The 20,258-nt window shown below is 66.3% G+C and overlaps 2 protein-coding genes across 4 annotated transcripts; one reads left to right on the plus strand and one right to left on the minus strand.

The window, feature by feature from the left end:
- Nucleotides 1-434: 434 nt before the first annotated feature.
- On the minus strand, nucleotides 435-10,776 carry SLC12A9 (solute carrier family 12 member 9). 3 transcript variants are annotated; one of them, XM_086754847.1, is made up of 13 exons: nucleotides 10,559-10,776; nucleotides 8,165-8,299; nucleotides 7,855-7,992; nucleotides 7,377-7,676; nucleotides 7,047-7,154; nucleotides 6,836-6,947; nucleotides 6,582-6,739; nucleotides 6,266-6,348; nucleotides 5,802-5,926; nucleotides 4,349-4,541; nucleotides 4,014-4,188; nucleotides 3,016-3,162; nucleotides 435-2,648 (listed from the first exon to the last, which is right to left on the minus strand). In XM_086754847.1, exons 1-13 carry the CDS (start codon nucleotides 10,752-10,754, stop codon nucleotides 1,816-1,818), a joined length of 2,703 nt encoding a protein of 900 aa, XP_086610973.1. In that variant the 5' UTR covers nucleotides 10,755-10,776; the 3' UTR covers nucleotides 435-1,815. The 3 variants fall into 3 exon arrangements, with proteins under 3 accessions (XP_086610973.1, XP_086610974.1, XP_086610975.1); XM_086754848.1 differs by lacking the exon at nucleotides 10,559-10,776 and adding an exon at nucleotides 10,365-10,456; XM_086754849.1 differs by lacking the exon at nucleotides 7,377-7,676.
- Nucleotides 10,777-13,013: 2,237 nt separating this feature from the next.
- Nucleotides 13,014-19,577, plus strand: PRSS56 (serine protease 56). The gene is made up of 17 exons (XM_086754587.1): nucleotides 13,014-13,035; nucleotides 13,807-13,968; nucleotides 14,624-14,821; nucleotides 15,369-15,422; nucleotides 15,761-15,950; nucleotides 16,055-16,163; nucleotides 16,244-16,403; nucleotides 16,542-16,684; nucleotides 16,789-16,948; nucleotides 17,072-17,260; nucleotides 17,368-17,529; nucleotides 17,676-17,739; nucleotides 17,972-18,134; nucleotides 18,525-18,672; nucleotides 18,798-18,881; nucleotides 19,168-19,274; nucleotides 19,404-19,577. The coding sequence occupies exons 1-17, from the start codon at nucleotides 13,014-13,016 to the stop codon at nucleotides 19,575-19,577; spliced, it is 2,289 nt and encodes a 762-aa protein (XP_086610713.1).
- Nucleotides 19,578-20,258: the final 681 nt, after the last annotated feature.

Here is a 20,258-nt window from a genome sequence, read left to right on the forward strand (position 1 = left end):
CGCCGCAGCCGCTGTGCCAGCATGCGATGCTGCCTTTGCAGTGGCCGTAGACGCTGCCTGTGCACATCTGGGCATGCACGCGTGCACCCGTGTCAGCCCCCTGCCCGCGTCCCAGTGCGTGTGACGGGGCGTCTGTAGGGGTGGCATGGGCACGTATCCATGCAACACCGCGTGGGCATCTCCGACTGGGACGGCAGCCCCGTGTGTCGACACTGGGCTTGCAGCCAGGTGTGCGCCCCGCGTGTGCCCAGGGGTGATGTTGTTGGGGGTGCCCATGCCTGTGCAGGCTGCACGCCCCACAACGCCGTGGGGGGCTGTGTGCCCCTGGCCTCGGGTCCCCAGCTGCGGTGGAGCCAGTGCCTGGCACGGCCAAGGTTAAGTCTGCCGGAACCCAGTAGCACGGTGCGGGGAAGCTTTAATTTAATGAAGTGTGAGGCTTTTTATGGGCTTTTAATTACGTTGTGATAATTAACATTATAGGCCGCCGGGTCCCGCTGGTGCCCGGCTGCCCTGTGCCAGCTTCCGCCTGTTTGTAAATAAACCCCACAGGCCACACGCTGCCCACCGCAGGGCATCCCCTGCCACAGCGGGGAGCAAAGCCAGCCCCAGGCCCCTGTCCACCCCGGGATGGGCGTTTGGGCACTAATTCAGGCACAACCCACTGCAAAAAATAGGGAGCCTTCCCTCTTTTCCCCCCAGCAGCACCCAGCTGCCTGGGTTTTTCAAGCCCTCCAGCCAAGCTGCCAGCACCAGGCTTGGCAAGAGTGGAAGCAGGCAGCAGTGCCACACTTGTCCCCCCCGCCAGAGCGCAGCTTGGCCCGGAGCAGCCCCCCCATGCCGGGGCTAATAGGAAGCCATCCATCAGGCAGGGCCCGGGCGCGCTGCCTGCCTGCCAGGCACGCGCTGTATTTATCACCCAGTGCACAGACAATTTCCTGCCCTCCTCTAATCAATAAGGGGGTGGGGGAACCACACCAGCCACCCCACGCAGGGCAGGTCACAATGGCTGTGGGAAGGTGGCGATGCCCCATGAGACCGGTCCCAGAGCAAGCCCCCCCCCCCACCTCCCAGCATCATTTCCCCCTCTCCCTGGCAGGCCCAAGGCCTCAGAGCCCAGGGTGGGGGGGGCACTACAGATTAAAGCATCTAGGTGCCCCCCATCCACCGGGGTGCTCAGCAAGATCTGGGGTGCCATACCCCGCAGCCATTAAGGCCAGCACCCAGCTGCTCCCCCCGCCATCCCCCAGCCTAACACAGGGAACCCAGGCGTCCGGGTTCCCCTCCCCCACTCTTTCCCATTTAATTTTTCCTAATGAAAAGGCAGGGAGGATGGCGGGGAGCTGGGGCACCAAGGTCGAGGCTGCCTTTAATCAATCCCGGCTGCTGGCTGGGTGCCCGGAGGAGCTGGAGGAGGAGGAGAGGCTGGGGGTGGCAGGAGGAGGGGGGAAGCACAGGAGAGGGGGGTGCAGGGTGCGACCAAGGCGCTCCCAGCAGCCAACTGGGGCACCCAGTGCTTGGCCCTCCATGGGACCCCACTATCCCCCACCGTCACCCCAAAGAAAAGGCACCATGAATGCACCGTGCTGGCGGGCACCAGGGCTGTGCCTGGATCCTGCCAGGGCAGCCCTAATCCTCCGCAGGAGACAGCCCCTCCCAAAAAAACCAAACCAACCCACGCTCCTGCACCCAGCCCGCGACACCTCCCTGCCCACCGCAGTGGGGACATGGGGGCTGGGGCCATCCCCAGGCTCGTGCTGCTAAAGGCACTGGGGGAAGGAGGGTGCAGGGAGCCAGGGCGGGGACCAGGTGGGTGACCTAGAGCTGGGTGCTGGTGACGGCACTCACCCCGTGCACCAGCACGGTGGGGCCCAGCCCGCGCGTCAGCAGCTCCAGCTGGTGCAGGTAGAGCGGGTAGAGGCTGGTGTCGGCCGGCGGCCGCGGCAGGTAGAGGAAGCGTACGGCCGGCGCGGGGCTCTGCTCCAGGACAAGTTTGTTGGCAGCGCAGACATACTCGTCCGACACTTGGGTGGCATTGGCCGGGAAGTTCACGGCCTCGTCCTCCTCCTCCGTGGGCGCCGGCCCCCCTGGGGGTACCTGGCGGGTTTGCCAGTGCAGGCGGGTGACAGCGTCCCAGGGCACCAGCTGGATCTGGGCCTGGATGCGTAAGTCCTTGAGAAGCTGGCGCAGCTTCTCCTCCTGAGCATGGGGCATGGCACCCGCCTCCACGCAGAGGAAGAGGCGCAGGCGGGCCCGGCGCCAGGCCCGCGCCATGTTGAGGACGCAGGCCATTTGCAGCAGGAAGAGGCTGCAGGTGTCGGCGTAGCGGGCGCTGTCAGGCCGCAGCAGGTTGACGGGCCAGACGTGGATGGAGGGTGGGGGGCTGGCGGCCCGCCGCAGCTCCCAGGCCTTGTCCAGGCTCTCCAGCTGTCGGGCCAGCAGGACGTTGCGAAGCATCTTCAGGGCGTCAGCCACGATGCCCACGTACTCCCGAGGCGACAGCAGTTTCGGGGTGGTGGGTGCCCGCAGTGGTGGGAAGCCCAAGGGGACCTCATTGCGGGCGCTGGTGAAGGCAGGGTGCCGGGCCAGACCATCCTGTGGCACCTCATCGTCATAGAAGCCCAGCACCAGGGTGTTTGGGCGCATCCCGCCTGCCAGAGAGACCGCGCCGGCCCGGCTGAGCAGAGGTTGAGGGCCCCACCATCCTGGCGCCAACAAGCTCCAGCTTGGCTTTGGCACTTCTCACCCAGGTGATTCCACATCCCTCAGCACCATGCACCCAGATGCCTCCAAGACCCAGCTTGGCCTTGGCATTGTCTGCCCAGGTGTCTCAAAGCTCTTTGGCACTGCCCACCCAGGTGCTCCCAAGACCCCGCTGGGCTTTGACATTGCCCGCACCAGCTGCTTCCAACCCCCTTGGCATTGCCCATCCGGGTGCCTCCAAACCCCTTGGCGCTTCTCACCCTGCAGGGATGGTGGGGTGGACCCTCACCTATGCCTAACCTGGGTGTCACTCACCGAGGCCGGAGGTGAAGAGAAGCTGCCGGACGCCGTGCCGCACTGAGGGCGCAAGGGTGAGGCTGATGAAGGCCTTGACGTTCAGCTTGTCCACCAAGCTCAGCCATGAGTCCTGCTGGGGCTGGAGTGGGTCAGAGGGCAGCGTGTCTGGGTGGGGAGTGAGAATGGCATCAGGAGGTTGGGTACCCCATACTAAGGGCTCGCCCTGGTACCCCCACAGCATCTCCCCTGCAAAACTAGTGCCCACTCCCATGCCCATCCCAGCACCCACGAGATGGGGAGGGTGGAAGCAGGTGCTTCCAGCCAGATACATGAAATTATACATAAATATATAAAAAATACCCAGGCAGCCCCATCCCCCCTCCCCAATTTCAGGCCATTAGTCACCACGGCAACGGCAGGGGGGGAGCAGAGCCCATGTATCCGCTGGGGGCAGGGATGGGGACAGCCACGCATACACCAGGGAGCACGCGTGTGCAAACCAACACACGCCTGGGTACAAACACACCTGAAGCTCGTGGACACACAGCGGCAGGCATGAGGCGAGGATGGACATAGGCAAACACATGTGCAAGGCTATGCTGAGTGCGTGCAAAACGTCCACGCGTGTGCTGGGCATGAACGGACATCGACCCGTGCAACGAGACTGCGCTGCACAGGGGCACAGAGAAGCCTGGGTGGCACGTGCCACGTGTGACCATCAGCACCAACACGTGCAGGAGCCCCATGTGCACATGCAGGGATGAACACAAGAGCACATCCATGTGCAAGCTTGCAGCACGTGTGCAAGCATGTGTGCACAGGAGGCATGGGACAGACACAAGCCACCTATGTCCCCCATACCAAGCCACGACCACACATGTGCCCAAAATACTGGCACTGTCTGGTTGTGCCCACCCTGTCCAGTCAGGAGCTGGGCAGAGGCATCACCCCAAGGACTCCAGGAGCCACAGGGAGGAGCAGAGGCCACCAGCACTAGGAACAGTGCAGATCCTCACCCAAGTCCTGCAGCTCGACATGGCCCAGGACGTAGAGGCCACTCTTCTTGAGGTCGTTGACAAAGTCAATGAGGCGGGGGCTGCCCCGTGGGTTCTGCACCATCAGCAGCATCTGCGGGCGCCAGAACTTGACATGGTCCTTCCGCACATCCAGCATCAGCAAGTACTTCCGCACCTGGAGGGAGGGAGGGCAGCAGATGAGGAACCCTCCTTCCATCAACAAACCACCCATGGGGATGCCAGCCCTGAGGACACACTGCTTGGGACAGAGCTGCCTCAGGAACATCCTATGCTCTCCATCCCACGAGGGGACAGTGGAGGAGGACAGGGCTCACCTGGTGAAAGATGAGGGCCTGGGTGATGTAGCCCCAGGTGCTGCTGGGAGAGAGGTAGTGGAGAGCAAGGAGGAGGAGGAGGAGGAAGCCCAGGCTTGCTGAGGCTGACACAGGGCTGATGAGGAACATCATGACACAGCAGCCCGCGATGCCCAGCAGGCACGTGTGCCAGGTGAAATACCGGAAGGTGGGCCTGGAGCAGGGAGAAGGGGACACTCGTTATGATGTGGTTCCCATGCCAGCTGCAGGGTGGGCACGTTGAGGGTGTCTATGCCAACCAGCCACCCCCAGTGAACCCTGCTGAGCCAGCCCAGGGCATGTCAGGCACCCCAGATGCCTGCAGGAGAGGGCACAGAGGGGAGATGGTACTTCCCAGGGCATCGGGCAGCCCCTTGCTGCCAGCCCCTGGCAAACAGGGGCAGTGATGGTTACGGGGCTGGGTCTGCCCTGGCACGGCCAGGGGGCCAGGTAGTGTCGGGCAGCGTGTGGCAACGCTGGCGGCTGCGGCACCCGCTCAGCCTGGTGCAGGGAAGCAAGAAGCTGTTATTTTCTCTAATTGTTGTTTTTCCTGAAAGGTAATTAAAATCCTTTTCCGCTGCGCTTGATGGAGACCTCAGTAAGAGGAGGGGGGCCACCAGATGTGAGGGGGGGCGAGGGGCCCATCACCACTCACCCCAGCAGCCTCCCCCCAGGCACTGCTCCTGCTCCATCCGTGCCCGGGCAAAGGAGTGGCTGGGGGACTAAGCCCCAGCCTGGCACAGACACCAGCTCTCCCTTGGGAATGGGGTCGTCTGGGGGACCCCCAGGCAGTGCCACCCAGCCCTGCCTCTGCCACATCTGCAGGACTCCCTGCTTTGGAGCCACTGCACCCTGCCCCAAGGGCAGTGGGCATCACCCAGGAGGGAGATGAGGCTCCCCCCAGCCACCCTGTCATGCCCCCCAAGATTTGGATAGCCCTGCCAGGCCAGCCCCGGGCCAGGGTACGCCGATGCCCCCCACCCCAGGCTGGGGCTGCCTGCCATGGACACTCCTCCTTCCTGGAAGATCTTCTCCTTCCCCCACCCAGGATCCCCCTCCCTCCCCCTTCCCTGTTAGTTTAATTAGCGCTAATGGAAAGTGGGCTCCATCACCGCTTGGCAAGCTGCCTGGGGGATGCCGGGCGGGCATGGGCTATAAATTACCTCCGAAAAGCCTACGGGGAGGGGGCGGGTGGTACCCAGTGGCGCTGGATTTATCCTTACCCACTCAGCAAAGTGGTGCCAGGGCATGGGGACTATGCCAAGCCAGTACCACAGCGGGACCTGGCCCCTTCTCCTGCCCCAGGGATGGGGATCTCTCTGCCTCCCCTAATGCACAGCATCTCTGCCCAGCACACAGAGGGGCAGCAGGCACAGGGATGGCAGGGGAATCCCAGCATCTGAGCACAACCTCCCTCCCTTGTGCCAGCAGGTACCTGAAGTTGGGGGCTGATGCCCACTCCAGTGCCAGGCAGGCCAGGTTAACGGTGGCGTAAACCAGGAGGAAGAATGTGGTCACGACCCCTGCGATGGTGTTGAGCTTCCCAGAGAAGAGCACCAGCTGCAGAGAGCATGGGGTGGGGGGCACAGGGTGAACGCACCCCCTGGGATGGCACTCCCAGCACGTGCCCAAGCCAGCCCTGTCAAGCCTGGGGCATGCCACCACGGCGTGCCAGGAAAGGGTATGGGTAGTGCCACACGGGCACAAATCCCTGCCCCTTGCTGCGATTTATCCTTCATTTATGGGCTCAGGAAGGCAAAGGTACAGCTACGACAGCACACCCAGAGTAGAGGGGGTACCCAGGGGCAGGGAGACATGCCAGGTTCTGAAACACCCAGCCAGGTGCCAACCCACCTTCACATGGCAGGGGAGGGAAAGGAGCATCACCGGTAAACTCACCTGCACCACCAGCCAGGAGAGGATCACCGCCATCACAGGGTTCCCACTGGCAGACGTCTTCTTGGCCAGCGCCAGCGCCCGGCCTGTGGACAGAGAGGGCAGGTTGGGCTGGGGCACCCCACCAGGCACCAACAGGCTTGGCCACCAGCCAGGAGTCCTGTGCCCACCCTGGGTGCCGGGGCATGGGCAAACGCCAGGGCAACACGAGTGACCCAAGTGGGCACACGTCAACCCATAAAACATCACCCTCAGGGCTGGTCCCTGAGGCAACCTGCCAGTGGGCTCTAGCAGATGTCAGCACACTCCAGGCACTCACCGAAGAGATCATCCCGAGCCAGGGCGTAGAGGATGCGGGACGCCCCAATGAGGTTGCTCATGGCTGCGGACAGGGTGGCAGCATAGATGCCCACCGTGACCAAGGGTGGGAAGATACTGATGTCACGCAGGAAGCCATAGTCTTTCTGCAGGAGGGTCCTGGAGAGGAACATGGACATACTGGCACTTGCCTTGCTTGTGCCAGCATGCCCTTGCACCGGGCACACCGTGCCGCAAGGGGATGGGTGGCCATACCTGTTGCAGGTGGCACACATGAGGAAAGCCAGCAGGTTGTAGACAAGGTAGGTGAAGAGCACAGCAGAGATGGTGCCCCGCGGGATGGAGTAGCTCGGGCGCTTCAGGTCCCCTGCAGGCAGGAGCAGGCAGTGTTAGTGAGAGCGTCTGCTCTCCTCCAGCCTCAGCTCCCACTCCTCATGCCACCCAGCCCAGCACCCCCTGCCCGTACCTGACATGTTGGAGCCTGCCATGATGCCGGTGCAGCCATTGAACATCACCGCGAAGACGGAGCTGAAACTCATCATCTGCCCGGTGGTGTAGTCCACCCCGTATCCACCTGCAGGACACACGGGCACAGGCTGTGACGGGCCGTGTGACACCCTCTCCTGCGTGTCCCCATACCCAAATCACGGGATAAGCCACCCCACGGTACCTGATTGTGCCCACAAGCTACCCCCACCCTCTGGCAAGCCCCTGCCGATGTGGAGGTACCAGTGCCACCCCTCCGCGGTGCGCGAGTGCCGCAGTGGGTACAGTGGGCAGGAGAGTCACTCCTCACCGCCCAGGTTGTCTCGCAGAGTGGCGAGCGAGAAGCCGGTGAAGGAGCCATTCTCGATCTCAGAGCCGTTGAAGTGGGGCAGACGGATGGGCACCCCAATGGGCCGTGTGGCGAAGAAGCTGATGAGGATGGTGCCCAGCACACCCGCGACGATGAGGAAGATGAGGAATGTGGCCTTGGCATAGATGGAGGCGCCCACGAGGCACACGATGAGGCAGAGGGCCAGCAGCACGGTGCCGTAGAGCAGCTCATACCAGTAGCTTTGGGGCAGGACGTGGACACCTGTGCCCACTTTTTGCCCTGGGCAGAGACAAACCAGGATCAGTGTGGCTCATAGGGGGCACCACTGGGAGCGAAGAGCCACCGGTGTTGTGCCTGGCAATGCCAGACATGGTGCTTAGCATGCCTGGCAGGGTGCTAGGGCTACCCAGGTAAGGGACACCTGCTGTCCCCTGCCACCACACACAACGGTACTCACCAGGCGGGATCCCAAAGCTGTCCACCACCGCCTCCACCAGCCCCAGCACGTAGAGAGCACTGCCACATACATTGGCCAGGAAAAACATGATCCCGATGCTGCCCCCAAATTCCGGGCCCAAGGCACGGCTGATCATATCTTGCTCAAGTCAAGGAAATATGTCAGCAACCCAAACCACCATGAGGTGCCCACACCCCTCCATCCCAGGCCAAGGGGGTCCCAGTCCCAGCATGGCACCCCAAGGCCACTGGGCAGTCACCCGATTTTGGCCCACGTGCCCTCTCCCAGCAGCACCCACAGCAAAGGATACAGTAGGCTCCTCCGGCATCCAGCGCCCCATTGGTGGCGATGGCACACACAGACAGCACCGTCATGCCGATGATGAAGTATGCCACTGCAAACATGGCCAGGGCTTGGTACAACCCGGCGTGGCCCACCACGAACCCTGCCGAGGTCAGGGGAGAGGGCAGTGTGCCTGTTAGTTGGGCACAGACCACCCCCTAGATGGGGTCCTCAGGCACTGCCAGCACCCAGAGCTCTTCCCCACTGGGGGAGCTCCCTACCCACAGCTCCCCCCAACCACACCACCACCGTCCCTGACACGGCGGGGATGTCTCCATCCCGGGGTGCTGCCACCTCCCACCTCCAGCGGCACCCGGGGCCAGTCCAGCCAGTGTCCCCCACTTCAGGGCATCTCCATCCTCCTGCCGTGCCAGGATCAGGCCCAGGCGCACCCAGGGCACAGGCGGCTCAGAAGGGCACACCCAAAAAGCAAACAAACAGGGCAGGGGCTCTACTGCCTGCCCAACCCCAAGGCACTGCGAGGGGGTGCCGGGACCCCTGTGCCCTGTTCACATCCTCCATGAGCAGGGGTCTCCTTGCACCCCAGCTCGGGCACCCGGAGCCGAAGGGCTCCCCGCGGGGTTCGCTGTGCGGCCCCGCTCGCCCGCTGCAAAGCAGGAAGCAAAAGCAGTGATGAGGCATTCCCGTCAGCCAGGCTGCTGCTCTGCAGCCCCCTCCCCGGGGACAGGGCACCCAGAGCCCCCCGTGGCCCTGCGCGGGGTGACAGGACAGGGCACCCAGAGCCCCCCCCGGCCCTGCCCAGGGTGGTGGCAGGCGAGCCCGGCCAGCGGAGCTGTGGGCAGGAAGGGCTGCCTGCGGCTGCTGGGAGATGCCCTATCTCAGCCGCAAGCCAGGCCGCAGCCATGCCCGTGGGGCGGTGAGGAGGGTGCCTGGGCACGGGCACCGCAAAGAGCCGCAGGCTGGGTTTGCGGGCACCCCCTGCCATCTGCGGAGGGTGCCCAAGTGCCAAGAGCCGGGGCCAGAAATAAAGGGGTGCCCCAAAAGCAGCCTGGAGGGTAAACAGGAGGGGCTGCTCACCCTGGAGGGTGTTTGAGATGTGGGGGAAGCAGGGCGCTGCTGGGGGGAGGCACGGCCCCCTCACAGTGGGACGGTTCCTCTTTCCCGCAGCTCCCCTCCCGCTCCGCCCCACACTTCCCTTGCAGCCCCATGGCCCCCTCGGGGTAACGCAGGCCCAGGCAGGGGGTCCAGGGCAGGCGGGGGGACCCTAGTGCCTGCGGGGGGGTAGGGGCTGGTGCTCAAGGCTGCAGAGCCGGTGCGAGGACCCCAAGCAGGGTGTTGGGAAGGGGGTGAGCGATGGCAGGGCAGAGCTGTGCCCCTAACCCACAGCTCAAAGTGTCCCCCAGGCAGGGGAGGGGGCTCATGGCCCCCCCGGGGCCTGCTGGGCCCCCGGGGCACGCAGCCAACTCCCGCCCCGGGCTCTCCGTGGCCGGAAAGTGAAAGAGGAAAAGCCTTCCCTCTTCCTGGATGTCGGCAGATGCCGCCTGCCCTGGGCTGCGCCGGGGCATCTCCCCCACCCTAGGACCCCCCCTCTCCACCAAAGGACTGCCATGTCCCCCCCGTCCTGCCTTGCCTGGCCCCCCATAGTTCTCACAAGTTGCCCAGAAACAGACTCATAACCCAAACTGGTGTCGGATGGGGGACACCCAGCAGGGTGTCTGATGGGGGACACCAGGGTCCTGCCCTTGGGACACCATGTGGGGCCTCGAAGAGAATGGGGGTGCTGAAGCTCAGCACTGGGGGATGCCTGGGGAGCAGTGGGGGCCCAGCACGGGGGGATGGGGGCACACAGGGTTCCCACCTAGGGAAGGCACTGGGAAAACACAGGGGTCATGTCCCCAGGGCACTGGGGCTTCAGACTGGGGTCCCTTACTGGGGGCACTGAGGTCCCCAACTGGGTTCCCATCCTGCGGGTACAGCAGGAGCCCTGGGGCCCCAGGCCTCAGACTGGATGGGACAGGAGGGGGCACTGGGACTCCAGCCTGGAGGAGATCTGAGGGGACACTTGAGACAGCACCGGGGCTCTGGACTAGGGGGCTCGGGAGAGGGTGCTGGGAGGGCACTGGGTCCCCAGACTGGGGCAGTACTGGGGCATCAGACTGGGAGGCTGGGGGGGTAGGGAGCACTGGGAGAGCAAAAGGAGGACTCACGGGCTCTGGACTGGGGGGCTCATGGTGAACACGGGGGCTCCGGATGTGGTGGGCTCCGGACACGGGGGCCTCGGGAGGCCACAGGGCCCGGGGATGAGATGGGGCCCGGCCTGTGGGTACCAGGGCTGGTGAGCTTCGGGGGGGCCTGGGAGCTGGGGGGGGAAGGGGAGGTGGGGGGAGGCGGCGGCACTCACCGAGGCGCAGGAAGAGGACGACGCTGAACATGGAGAGCAGCGTGGGCACCACGACGCCCAAGAAGGTGGGCAGCTTGCGGGGGGGCGAGCTGACGGCGATGGCCCGACCGCGAGCGCGCTCCCGGCCCCGCTCCTCCTCGCCCGAGCCGCCGCACAGGCGGTACGTGAGCAGCGCGCTACGCTCCGAGCTCGCCATGGCACGGCCCGGCCCCGGCCTGGACCCCACCGGCCCCAAAACGCGCCCGGTCCCGGCCCCGGCCCCGGCCCCGGCCCCGGCCGGCCCCGCCCGCCGACCCGGGCCCGACCCGTGGTGCCCCGCCCCCAGCCCCGCCCTTCCCGTCTGGCCCGCCCACGGTCCGCCGGATAGGCCACGCCTCCTTGACACGCCCCTCTGAATATGCCACACCCCGAATGCCGGGATATGCCCCGCCCCCGGGCCCGCCCAACCATAGAGGCCCAGCCCCGGCTCATAGCCCCGCCCCTTTGCTGACCCCATCCTTCCCACAGACCCCGGCCCCACATTTACGCCCACAGGGGTCTCCCCCACCACCCACCCTCTCCCCATAGGTCCCTCCCCAGCACCCCCATAGTGACCCCTCCAGCCGCAGCGTCACCCCGCTCCTAGAATCCTCCCGAACCCCCCGGGGGGTCCCCACTCCTGGTACCCAGCACTGACCTCCCCCATGCCCTGACTCACCCCACTCCTCCCGGCACCCCCAAACCGGCCACATCGTCACACCCGCCCGACCCCGCCAAGGTCCGGAGTCACCCCGTGGCCAGCACCCCGATACCGACCCCAGCACCCCCAAGGACCCCGGTACTGCCCCCTCCCCGCGCCCCGCTCCGCATCCCCGCCGGTGCCGGCCGGGGTCGGCTGCCCGCGCCAATTACCGGACAATCGCGGCCTCCGGGGGCGCGGTGCCCCCCCCCACCACCACCCCCCGCTCCCTCCCACCCCGCCGGGGCTGGGATCTGCCCGGGCCCCGGGGTCCCACCGCAGCCCAGTGCGGCCGAGCGCCTCGCCAATTAGGTTAATGGGGTTGGCACCGGCACCGGGGCCGAGGCGGGGGGCGGCACGGGGAGGGGGGGGGCGAGGGGCGACCCTCACGCCGGCCTTGGGTACCCGTGGTCCACGTCTACGGCGCAAGCCCGTGTCACGAGTGAGGGAGCGGATCTGTGCGGAGACACGCGGGGACACGCCCCCCCCTCGCCTTCCCCCTCCCCTCCCACCCGTCCCCGCGGTCCCCCGTGGGGCGAAGGCGCAGCGTGCCCCCGCGGTGTCCCCGCGGGCGAGGTGGGAGCCCGGCCGGGCCGGGGCTTTTCATCTGCGGCGCGGCCTGTCGCCGTGCCAGCCCCGCGCCTTTGATCTCCCACTGAAGCGGCATTGTCCGCGCCCCGCTGGCACCGTCGGGGACGGGAGGGGGGGGTCCCAGGGAGGGGGGCGGGAGCGCAGCACGGCCGGGGCGGCGGGCACGGAGGCACCCCTGCCCCTAATGGGCACCACCCCCCCCCGCCCCCGGCCCCTAAACGGGGATGGGGACACGGGCAGCCTCTATCCCTCTAAGTGGAGATGGGGACATTGGCCTCCGCAGATGGAGCAAGAAGGGTGGCAATGGGGGCAGGAGGGTGGCGTGGGCACCCCAAAAGTGTAGGGCCAATGACAAGCCAAGCTGTAGACACTGGCGGGGTACCCCCTCCAGCTGGGCAGGCAAGCGTGGCCCCCCTATCCCTGGGGCACTGTGGAGTGGGGGTCCCTGGGGGCCGCCGGTGCTCAGCACAGGGATGCAGTGCAGGTTTGGGCTGGCACAGAGGGAGGCCGCCCCCCGCGCTCCCTCCCCCCCCCCCCCCCCGCAATGTCCACCCTCCTTTGAAGCCCCCGTCGGGTCTCCCACGCCCGGCCCGGGCCCCCCGCGCTCCGCAGCCACCGGTGCGTTCCCACCCGCCCGCTGTCTCCCCCTCCTCCGCCTCCCCACGCCCCCCCCACGGGGCCCGCAGGAGGGAGGGTGGCGCGGCCGGGGCTTGGCGTGAAAATGATCAAGGGCCGCGGGCAGGGCCGGAGCGCAGGGCCCGTCTGATGCTGCCCGCCCGGAGGCCCCGTCGAACAAAGGCGGCATTGAGGCCCCCGGCTGCGCCCCCACCCCCCCGCCCCGCGCCCCCCGCCCCGAGCTGGCATCTTGGCGCGACATTAATGAACTCGCCTGTTTGTGCTCCCCTGGCCCCTCTCTCCTCCCACCGCCTGGGGGGCACCGTATATATCCATCCCTCCTCGTCCGTCTCGGGCACTTCGGGGGCTTCCCCCCTTCTGCCCCCCTTTACCCACTCGGGGATGGAGAGAGGCGGGAAGAGGACGCGGGGTGCTCTCCTCGGGGTCTGCCTGGTCCCCCCTGCGCTGCTGCCGCTGCTGCCTCTGCTGCAGCTGGCGAGGGGGGCTTCCCTGGGCCAGGGGCTGTACCCCATGCCAGCCGGCGTCCTGCAAGGTCAGTGGAGCCCGGGGACCGGGGCGTCTGCGCGGGAGGGTTCGGCTGCGGATGGGGCGGTTGTAGGAGCCGAGACTCCTGGATTCACTTTCAGGAAGCGAGGGGAGCGCAGGCAGGATGCCCGGGTCCCTGGCAAAGCCCTTCCATGTCCGTGCTACCTGGACCGGGTGGCAAAGGCTGCCCGAGACACTCGGGGACATTGGGGTTGCAGGCAGCGGCGTGGTTCATGTCCCATGGCCACCACCTCTTCCTCCCGCCCCAGGTACCTGTGCCAGCCCCAGAGGACCCTCTGCCAGGGCACGGCTGTGGGTGGGCACAGGTATGGGCACAGGTGGGGATGCACACACAGGGCACACACAGGGACACGCAGGGCAGGTACGGGCACACAGACCCTGGCACACACACGTGAGCACGCAGGGTGTGGGCACAGAGGTGCGCGCACGGGCACACGCCTGCTCAGGCTCACAGCCGCCTTCTCCCTGCCCGCGTTTGCACACGTGTGTTCACAGGGTCTCCACATGCAGCAGGCACACACAGGCCTGGGCAAACACCCTCCTCACACCGTGTGCCCATGCACCAACCCCACCAGGGAGGTGACAGTCATAGCTGTCACCCTAGGCAATACCAATGGGTGGCAGGTCATGCCCAGCCTGACTCCTGCCATGAAATGTCAGGGCACGGGCACCAGGCGGGCTGGGGGTACCCCGTGGCCGTGGTGGGGGGCAGTGGTGGGGATGCCAGGGGTCTGAGCGCCCTGCATGTGCCTGGCAGCGCTGTCGAGCCGGGGGACATTGGTGCTGGAGGCAGCGCTGAGGAGCGCACTGGTGGCTCTGGAGCGGGCGCTGGCTGAGCAGCAGCGGCAGCGGGGTGCCTGCGGGCTCTGTGCCCCCTGCCTCTTCCCCCCCTGCGCCAACCTCACCCACCGCTGCCCACGTGAGTCATGGCCACCCAGCCCCCATAGCCCCATCCCCAAGAGACCCTACACAAACACCGCCCAGGGTCCCCACTCAAATGCAGCCCAGGGTTCCTATCCAAACACTGCCCAGAGTCCCTTCCCAAATGCTGCCCAGGATCCCTATCCAAATACCACCCTGTGCCCAGGAGACTCTACCCAAAGAGGGTAGAGGCCCTACTCTAATACTGCTTTGGGTCCCTACCCGAGCACCTCCCCATTCCCCTAGAAACCCTACTGAAATGGCACCCCAAGATCCTATCTGACCAGTACTCTCTCCCCTATAGGCTTTACTGAAACCATGCCCAGACTTCCCAAACATATCCCTAACCATTGGAGACCCTACCAAAACGCCCCCCAGACACCCTACCCAAGCAGTTCCCCATCCTCTCCAGGTCCTACTCATTTAACATCACCTGGAGCCCTGCCGAAAATGTTGCCCAATCCCTTGCCTCCTTGCCAGAGACCCTCCTGAAACATATTCCAGCACCCAGGAGACCCTACCAAAACGTGCCAACGCCACAGCCCCGCTATGCCCCTTTCCCACCTTCTCCAAAGCGGGCCAGGTGGCCTGGACAGAGGTGAGCAAGAGGCAAGGAGGACATGGGGATGCCCACTGCCCTGCTTTTCTTGCAGCACCTGCCATGCCCCCTGCCGTGCCCCCCAGCTGCCAGGCCCTGCTGGATGCCCAGGCGCTGCCAGAGCTGCCCCAGCGCAACTGGGCGCTGAGCCAGGCCTGTGCCCCCTACCAGCACCTGTGCCCACCTGAGGGGGCCCAGCATGCCTGCGTCCCACTCAGCGCCCGGCTCTGCCGCCACCGCCTCCAGGAGTGCCGTGAGTGGGCACCCGCATCGCCCCCGGCTCCTCCCGGAGAGGGGATACCCTACAATAACAAACCGGGCATCCCCAAGGGACCCTTGGGATTACCTGGAGGGGATACGGGGCACTGGGGGTGACAGAGGGTGCTGGGGTGGGGAGACCAGGCAGGTGGGGGTATGGTAGGGTGATGGGAGATCTCTGGTGGGATGGGAGGTTGTCGGGATGGAGGGATCTGGGGTGAGATGTGAAGATTTGGGGGATGGAGGCATTGGGAGAGATGCAGCAGATGGGAAGAGACGGGGCGTTGGGGAGTGATGGAGAATCTGGGGCGGGAGAGGGGAGCATGGGGGAATTGTGCAAGGAGGGGGGTGACAGAGAGACTGGGGACATGGAGGCATTGGGGGTGACAAGGACACCTGGGGTAGGGCAGGGGTGCTTGTTCAGGATGATGGAGATCTGGGGGGCACTGAGAAGAGCCGAGGGGAACTGGGAACATCAGGGAATGGTGGTGACATTGGAGCGGGGGGGTGTCCCCACGTGCCATGACAGCCTGTCCCCGCAGGGATGGCAACTGTGGCCCCGGGCCTGGATGTGCCAGCAGAGGCGGCGAGGCCAGGTGAGCCAGGGTGGGCCCGTGGTGCCCACGCCCACCCCCAGCATGCTGGCGGGTGCCCCCAGCCCCCTGGCTGCCTGCTGGGCCGGGGGGCAGAGGTTAGCGTCGGCAGCTGCCGGGCTGCGGGGTGCCCCCCGGCCCGCCGCCCGCTCGCCTCCGTGAACACGATGAGGCTTGACAGCACGCCTGGCGCAGGCTGACCCCCCCGGGGGTCTCCCGCCACCCCCTCCGCCCACCACAGCCATTCCACCGTGGCGGCCGCCCCGTGCCCACCTGGGAGAGGGGGCGTCCCAGCAGCGGGGCTGTGGGATCCCCCCTCTCACCCCGGCTTTGTCCCCCAGGGAGCTGCGGGCACCGCGGGGGCCCCCAAGCCAACGCCACGGCCCCCCGAGGACGGATCATGGGCGGCAGCGTGGCCCCGCGGGGGGCCTGGCCCTGGCTGGTGTCAGTGCGGCTTCACGGGGAGCTGATGTGCGGAGGGGTGCTGGTGGGGCACTCCTGGGTGCTCACCGCAGCCCACTGTTTCGCCGGGTACGGCGGGGGCACAGCAACGTAGGGATGCTGTCCCTGTAGAGGAGGGGCACGGGGTAGCACCCTTGGCTCCTCCCCAACTCGCTGCCGCCCCACCCCACCAGGAACCGGAATGAGCTGGCGTGGACTGTGGTGGTGGGCGACCATGAGCTGGGCAAGCCGGACGTGGGCGAGCGGGCAGTGCCCGTCCGGCGCATCCTGCCTCACCCCAAGGTTGGTGGAGGTGGGCACCCCCCCGACCTCCCTGGGCATGCCCCAGGGCCACCCCCCAACACTGCCCTGTCTCCTTCCAGTTTAACCCCAAGACGTTTCACGGGGACCTGGCGCTGCTGGAGCTGGCCGTGTCGCTGGCCCCGTCGCCCACCGTCAGCCCCGTGTGCCTGCCCAGTGGCCCCGCGGAGCCCCGCCCCGGCACTGCCTGCTACATCGCAGGCTGGGGGTCCCTCTACGAAGGTAGGTGCCACCTCGGCACCCGTGAGGTCTGTGGAGCATCCCTCGGCACCCACTCTGGTGCCCAGTGCCAATGCACCAAGCCAGGGCATGATGGTGCCTGGGCATGGGAGACCCCGTAACAGGTGCCTTGCCCGGCAGAGGGGCCAGCAGCCAACGTGGTGATGGAGGCGAGGGTGCCCCTGCTGAGCCAGGAGACGTGCCGGGGTGCCCTGGGCAGGGACCTGCTCACCAGCGCCATGTTTTGTGCCGGGTACTTGTCCGGGGGCATCGACTCCTGCCAGGTAACACCCAGACCCAAAACTTGAAAATCTCTCGTGCCACGCAGTGCTGGGCATGCACCGCAGGGTCCCACCTCCGTCCGACACATAGGCATCTCCCCTCGCAGGGTGACTCTGGGGGCCCGCTGGCATGCCAGGACCCCTCCTCGCATCACTTCGTCCTCTACGGCATCACCTCATGGGGTGACGGCTGCGGTGAGCAGGGAAAACCGGGCGTCTACACCCGCGTCACCGCTTTCGCAGACTGGCTCAGCCTCCAGATGGACCGTGAGTGCCACCGGCCACATCGGTGGGGACAGAGGTGGCTGCGGGTGCCTGGGATGCTGCAGGGATGCATCACCCCGGGCTGGGGGAGCTCAGCACCTCACGGCAGCCCCGGTGCCCCCGTAGCCACCCCTGGCAGCCGGGAACCGAGCTGCTTCGACCTGCTGGCGCTGGCCCAGCTGCCCCCCGAGCAGCAGCCACCCGAGCGCGCCCGCCTCTGCGCCTTCTACGCCAGGTCCTGCCGACCTCCCCAGGGCCAGGCCACCTGTGCCCGCCTGGCCGAGGAGACCTGCCGCACCAGGACAAGACGATGTGGTAAGCCAAGGCGTCATGCTGGGGCGAGGGCACGGGGAGGGACCCCATTTCTGGTGGTGTGGGTCCGATGCAGTGCCGGGGCCATGGCTCTCCCGCTGCACCCGCAGAGCTGCACTCCTATGCCCAGACCTTGGTGGATCTCCTGCGCCGGGCTGGGGACTTCATCCGAAACCAGTTTGACTCCTCCTTCCTCACTCGGACCCTGCCTCAGCTCCTGAGCAAGATCTATGGGCATCTCTTCCCGCCCCGTGTCCGCAGGGATGCCCCAGGTACTCTCCTGGCTGGGCCACTCTGTGCCCACTTGAGGTCCCATCGGTCCCCCTATGCCGGTGGCCGGGGCACCAGCAGCCTGCCCCGGTGCTCTCATGGTGCTCCCCTACCCCTCATCCCTCTTGTCCCCATCTCATCCCCACAGGCCTGGCTGTGGCAGGGAGTCAGCCCAGCCCCCCACCAGAGGGACCCCAGAGACCCCTCAGCAGGTAAGGCTTGGTGGGCCATGGGGGACTAGAGTTTGGGGGAAAGATGCCCATGGGTACTGACATAGCTTTTTGGGGACAGCCTAAAGCATTGGGGTCCTGTCCTTCCTTAACCAGGGTACACTTGGAGGGAGGTGGACATGGTCCCCCAAAGTGCCCAGGGCCACCTGGGTCCCACCAGGGGTCCGTAGGGCAGGGGGTGGCACTGCCTGAGCTCGCCCCACTGTGCTTGCAGGCAGGGGGCCAGGCTGCCACCCCCCTTCGCAGAGCTCTTCAGGGCCGTGGGACCCCGGCTGCAGGACTGGGTGGAGGCACTGCAGGCCATGGCAGGGGGCAGCCCCCTGGCACCCACCCCAGATGAGGGGCAGCTCCCCGGGGAGACATGGCTCTTCTTGCAGGTATTTGGGGAGGCATGGGCTGAGGGGAGCCCCTGCCCCTCTGGTGACAGTGCCACCAGGGACCGAAGCCCAGCAATCCCCCTGTGTCCCCTCCTGACATCCCTTGGCCCCATCCATCCCCTGTGCAGCCATGGAGGTGACATCTCCCACTCTGCCACCACAGAGGGGGCATCTCACCCTCCCTAGCTGAAACCAGTGCTCCCAGTCCAACCAGCGCAGTGCTAGCCATGGGTCTGACCCTGCAGCTTAGGATCTGACCCAACACAGCCATCATGTGTCCCCAGTGCCCCATCAGACACCAGCCCAGCCATGCCCTGCGCTCTGCCAATGCACACGTGGCCATGCCCCCATGTGTCCCATGGGTGCCCCACTGCCCACCCTTGCCTTCAGCAGGGTGGGGCGGTGGTGGAGGAGCTGGTGGGACAAGGACGAGCCTTCCTCGCCCAGCTGCGGGCAGAGCTGGACCTCGGCACCCCTCTTGAAGCCACAGAGCCACGACAGGCACCCGGAGAGCTGGGGGGGACCCCCACACTGAGCCGTGAGCCAGGGGTCTGGGGTTGATTGGGCAGTGGAGTCTCCATCCACCAGCTGGCCGGCTCCGTGCCCGCGCAGTGCCCGCTGGCCATGTCCCTGCTGGGGTTTTCACATCTCTCTCCATGGCAGGGTCTGCACCGAGGGAGAAACGTGAGCTGGTGCCCACAGAGCTGCTGGGGCTGGAGGAGGAGGAGGAGGCAGGTGCAGGCAGAGGTAAGCAGCCCACAGCCCCTGGTCACTGCAGGATGCCACATGCCACCATGGGGACGGTGGCAAGCCCAGCCTCATCTTCGTACCCTGCTCTCAGGGCTGGTTGTCCTGTTTCAGCTGGGACAGCCCTCAGCCGTACTGCCCTCCACAGAGACCCTCTGTCCCCCTGCTTCCCCGGTGTCTCCAGAGCGTGGGTGTCGTCCCTGGGGTGGGCAGCAGGGTGGTGCCCCCACCGTTCATCCCTCATGTCCCCCCTCCATCTCTCTCCTGCCTGTCCCCCGGGATGCAGCCTGCCCCGGCCTCAACGAGTCGGCGGTGCGGGTGAGCGCGGTGCGGGAGCTGTACGCCTGGGTGCTGCGGGTGCCTGAGCCAGACCTGGCCATGACCTTCCAGGAGGTGAGTGCCCCATCCAGCTGTTCCAAGCCCCCTGCCTGGGCAGCCAGACAGTGCCATCCCCCCAGACCATCACCGTCCTGCCGTTGCCCTGGCCCCCCTGGGACTCACGGCATTGTCATCTCCCCACAGATCCTGGTGGACTTGGGCTCCAAAAACACCAAGGGCCTGTACCGGGCACAGGTGCGGGCCATGGTGGGAGGCCGCCCCACAGCCTTCGCTGGCCTCGTGGGGCTGGAGAGCGACTCGCTGGCCCGCAGCATGCCTGGCCTCGTCGCTCTGGCACTCGAGGTGCTGAAAACCTAATGGTGTCGGCGATGCCCTGGGGCACCATGCCAGCATGGGGACGGGGCACTGGGGTGGGGGTCTCTCACGTCCTTCAAACGCAGCTCCCTCCCCAGTTCAAGCTCTTCCACCCTTTTGTCCCCCATTGTGCCTCAGTTTCCCTCTTCTCACCAGCACTGCCCAACCTCCCCAGGGCAGTGGGACGCCGGGGGGCACCTGGAGAATCTCAGTCACAGCCCTCCTCTCCTGTGGGACCCCACCTTGGCAAGCCCACCCCCACCCCGTTTTCCTTAGAGGCGCTCGGGCAGTTATTTATTTGTACAGAGAAAGGTTTATTTTTCAATAAAGAAGGGCTCTATTTTCCGGTAGCTGGTGAGTGTGAAGCGAGTGCTGTGCCACGCAGCACCGGTGAGGCGAGCGCTGGTGGGAGGGACTTTCCGTAGGGGATAAGACATCCCATTGCATCCCCCTTCCCATGCCCCTGTACCCCAAAGCTGCCACCCCTGAGCAGCATCACTGGGCTGCTGAGCAGCAGGGAAGGGCCCACTCCCCCCAGTGCCCAGCGGTGCCCGTGCTGGGGTGCCCATGCGCAGCGTGATGGGCTGACACCCGTGGGGCCATTGACGCAGCTGCGCCTGCCCGTCTCCCCTTCTCCGGGCGTGGGGGTGAGGGAAGAGAGGGGTGGGAGCGGGTATCCAGTGC

The sequence above is a fragment of the Chlamydotis macqueenii genome, chromosome 9, assembly GCF_036417535.1.
Source record: "Chlamydotis macqueenii isolate bChlMac1 chromosome 9, bChlMac1.mat, whole genome shotgun sequence".
Classification (NCBI taxonomy): Eukaryota; Metazoa; Chordata; class Aves; order Otidiformes; family Otididae; genus Chlamydotis; species Chlamydotis macqueenii.

What these genes read in the sequence shown, in the direction of transcription:
- SLC12A9 (XM_086754847.1), bottom strand. Translation starts at nt 10,754, where the DNA reads ATGGCGAGCTCGGAGCGTAGCGCGCTGCTCACGTACCGCCTGTGCGGC. An exon ending in CAGCTTTGGGATCCCGCCTG is followed by an intron (nt 7,677 to 7,854) that starts GTGAGTACCGTT and finishes GTCTCTGCCCAG; the next exon opens with GGCAAAAAGTGGGCACAGGT. An exon ending in GGCAGGCTCCAACATGTCAG is followed by an intron (nt 6,948 to 7,046) that starts GTACGGGCAGGG and finishes TCCTGCCTGCAG; the next exon opens with GGGACCTGAAGCGCCCGAGC.
- PRSS56 (XM_086754587.1), top strand. Translation starts at nt 13,014, where the DNA reads ATGCCAGCCGGCGTCCTGCAAG. An exon ending in CCACCGCCTCCAGGAGTGCC is followed by an intron (nt 14,822 to 15,368) that starts GTGAGTGGGCAC and finishes CTGTCCCCGCAG; the next exon opens with GGATGGCAACTGTGGCCCCG. An exon ending in TGGCCATGACCTTCCAGGAG is followed by an intron (nt 19,275 to 19,403) that starts GTGAGTGCCCCA and finishes ATCTCCCCACAG; the next exon opens with ATCCTGGTGGACTTGGGCTC.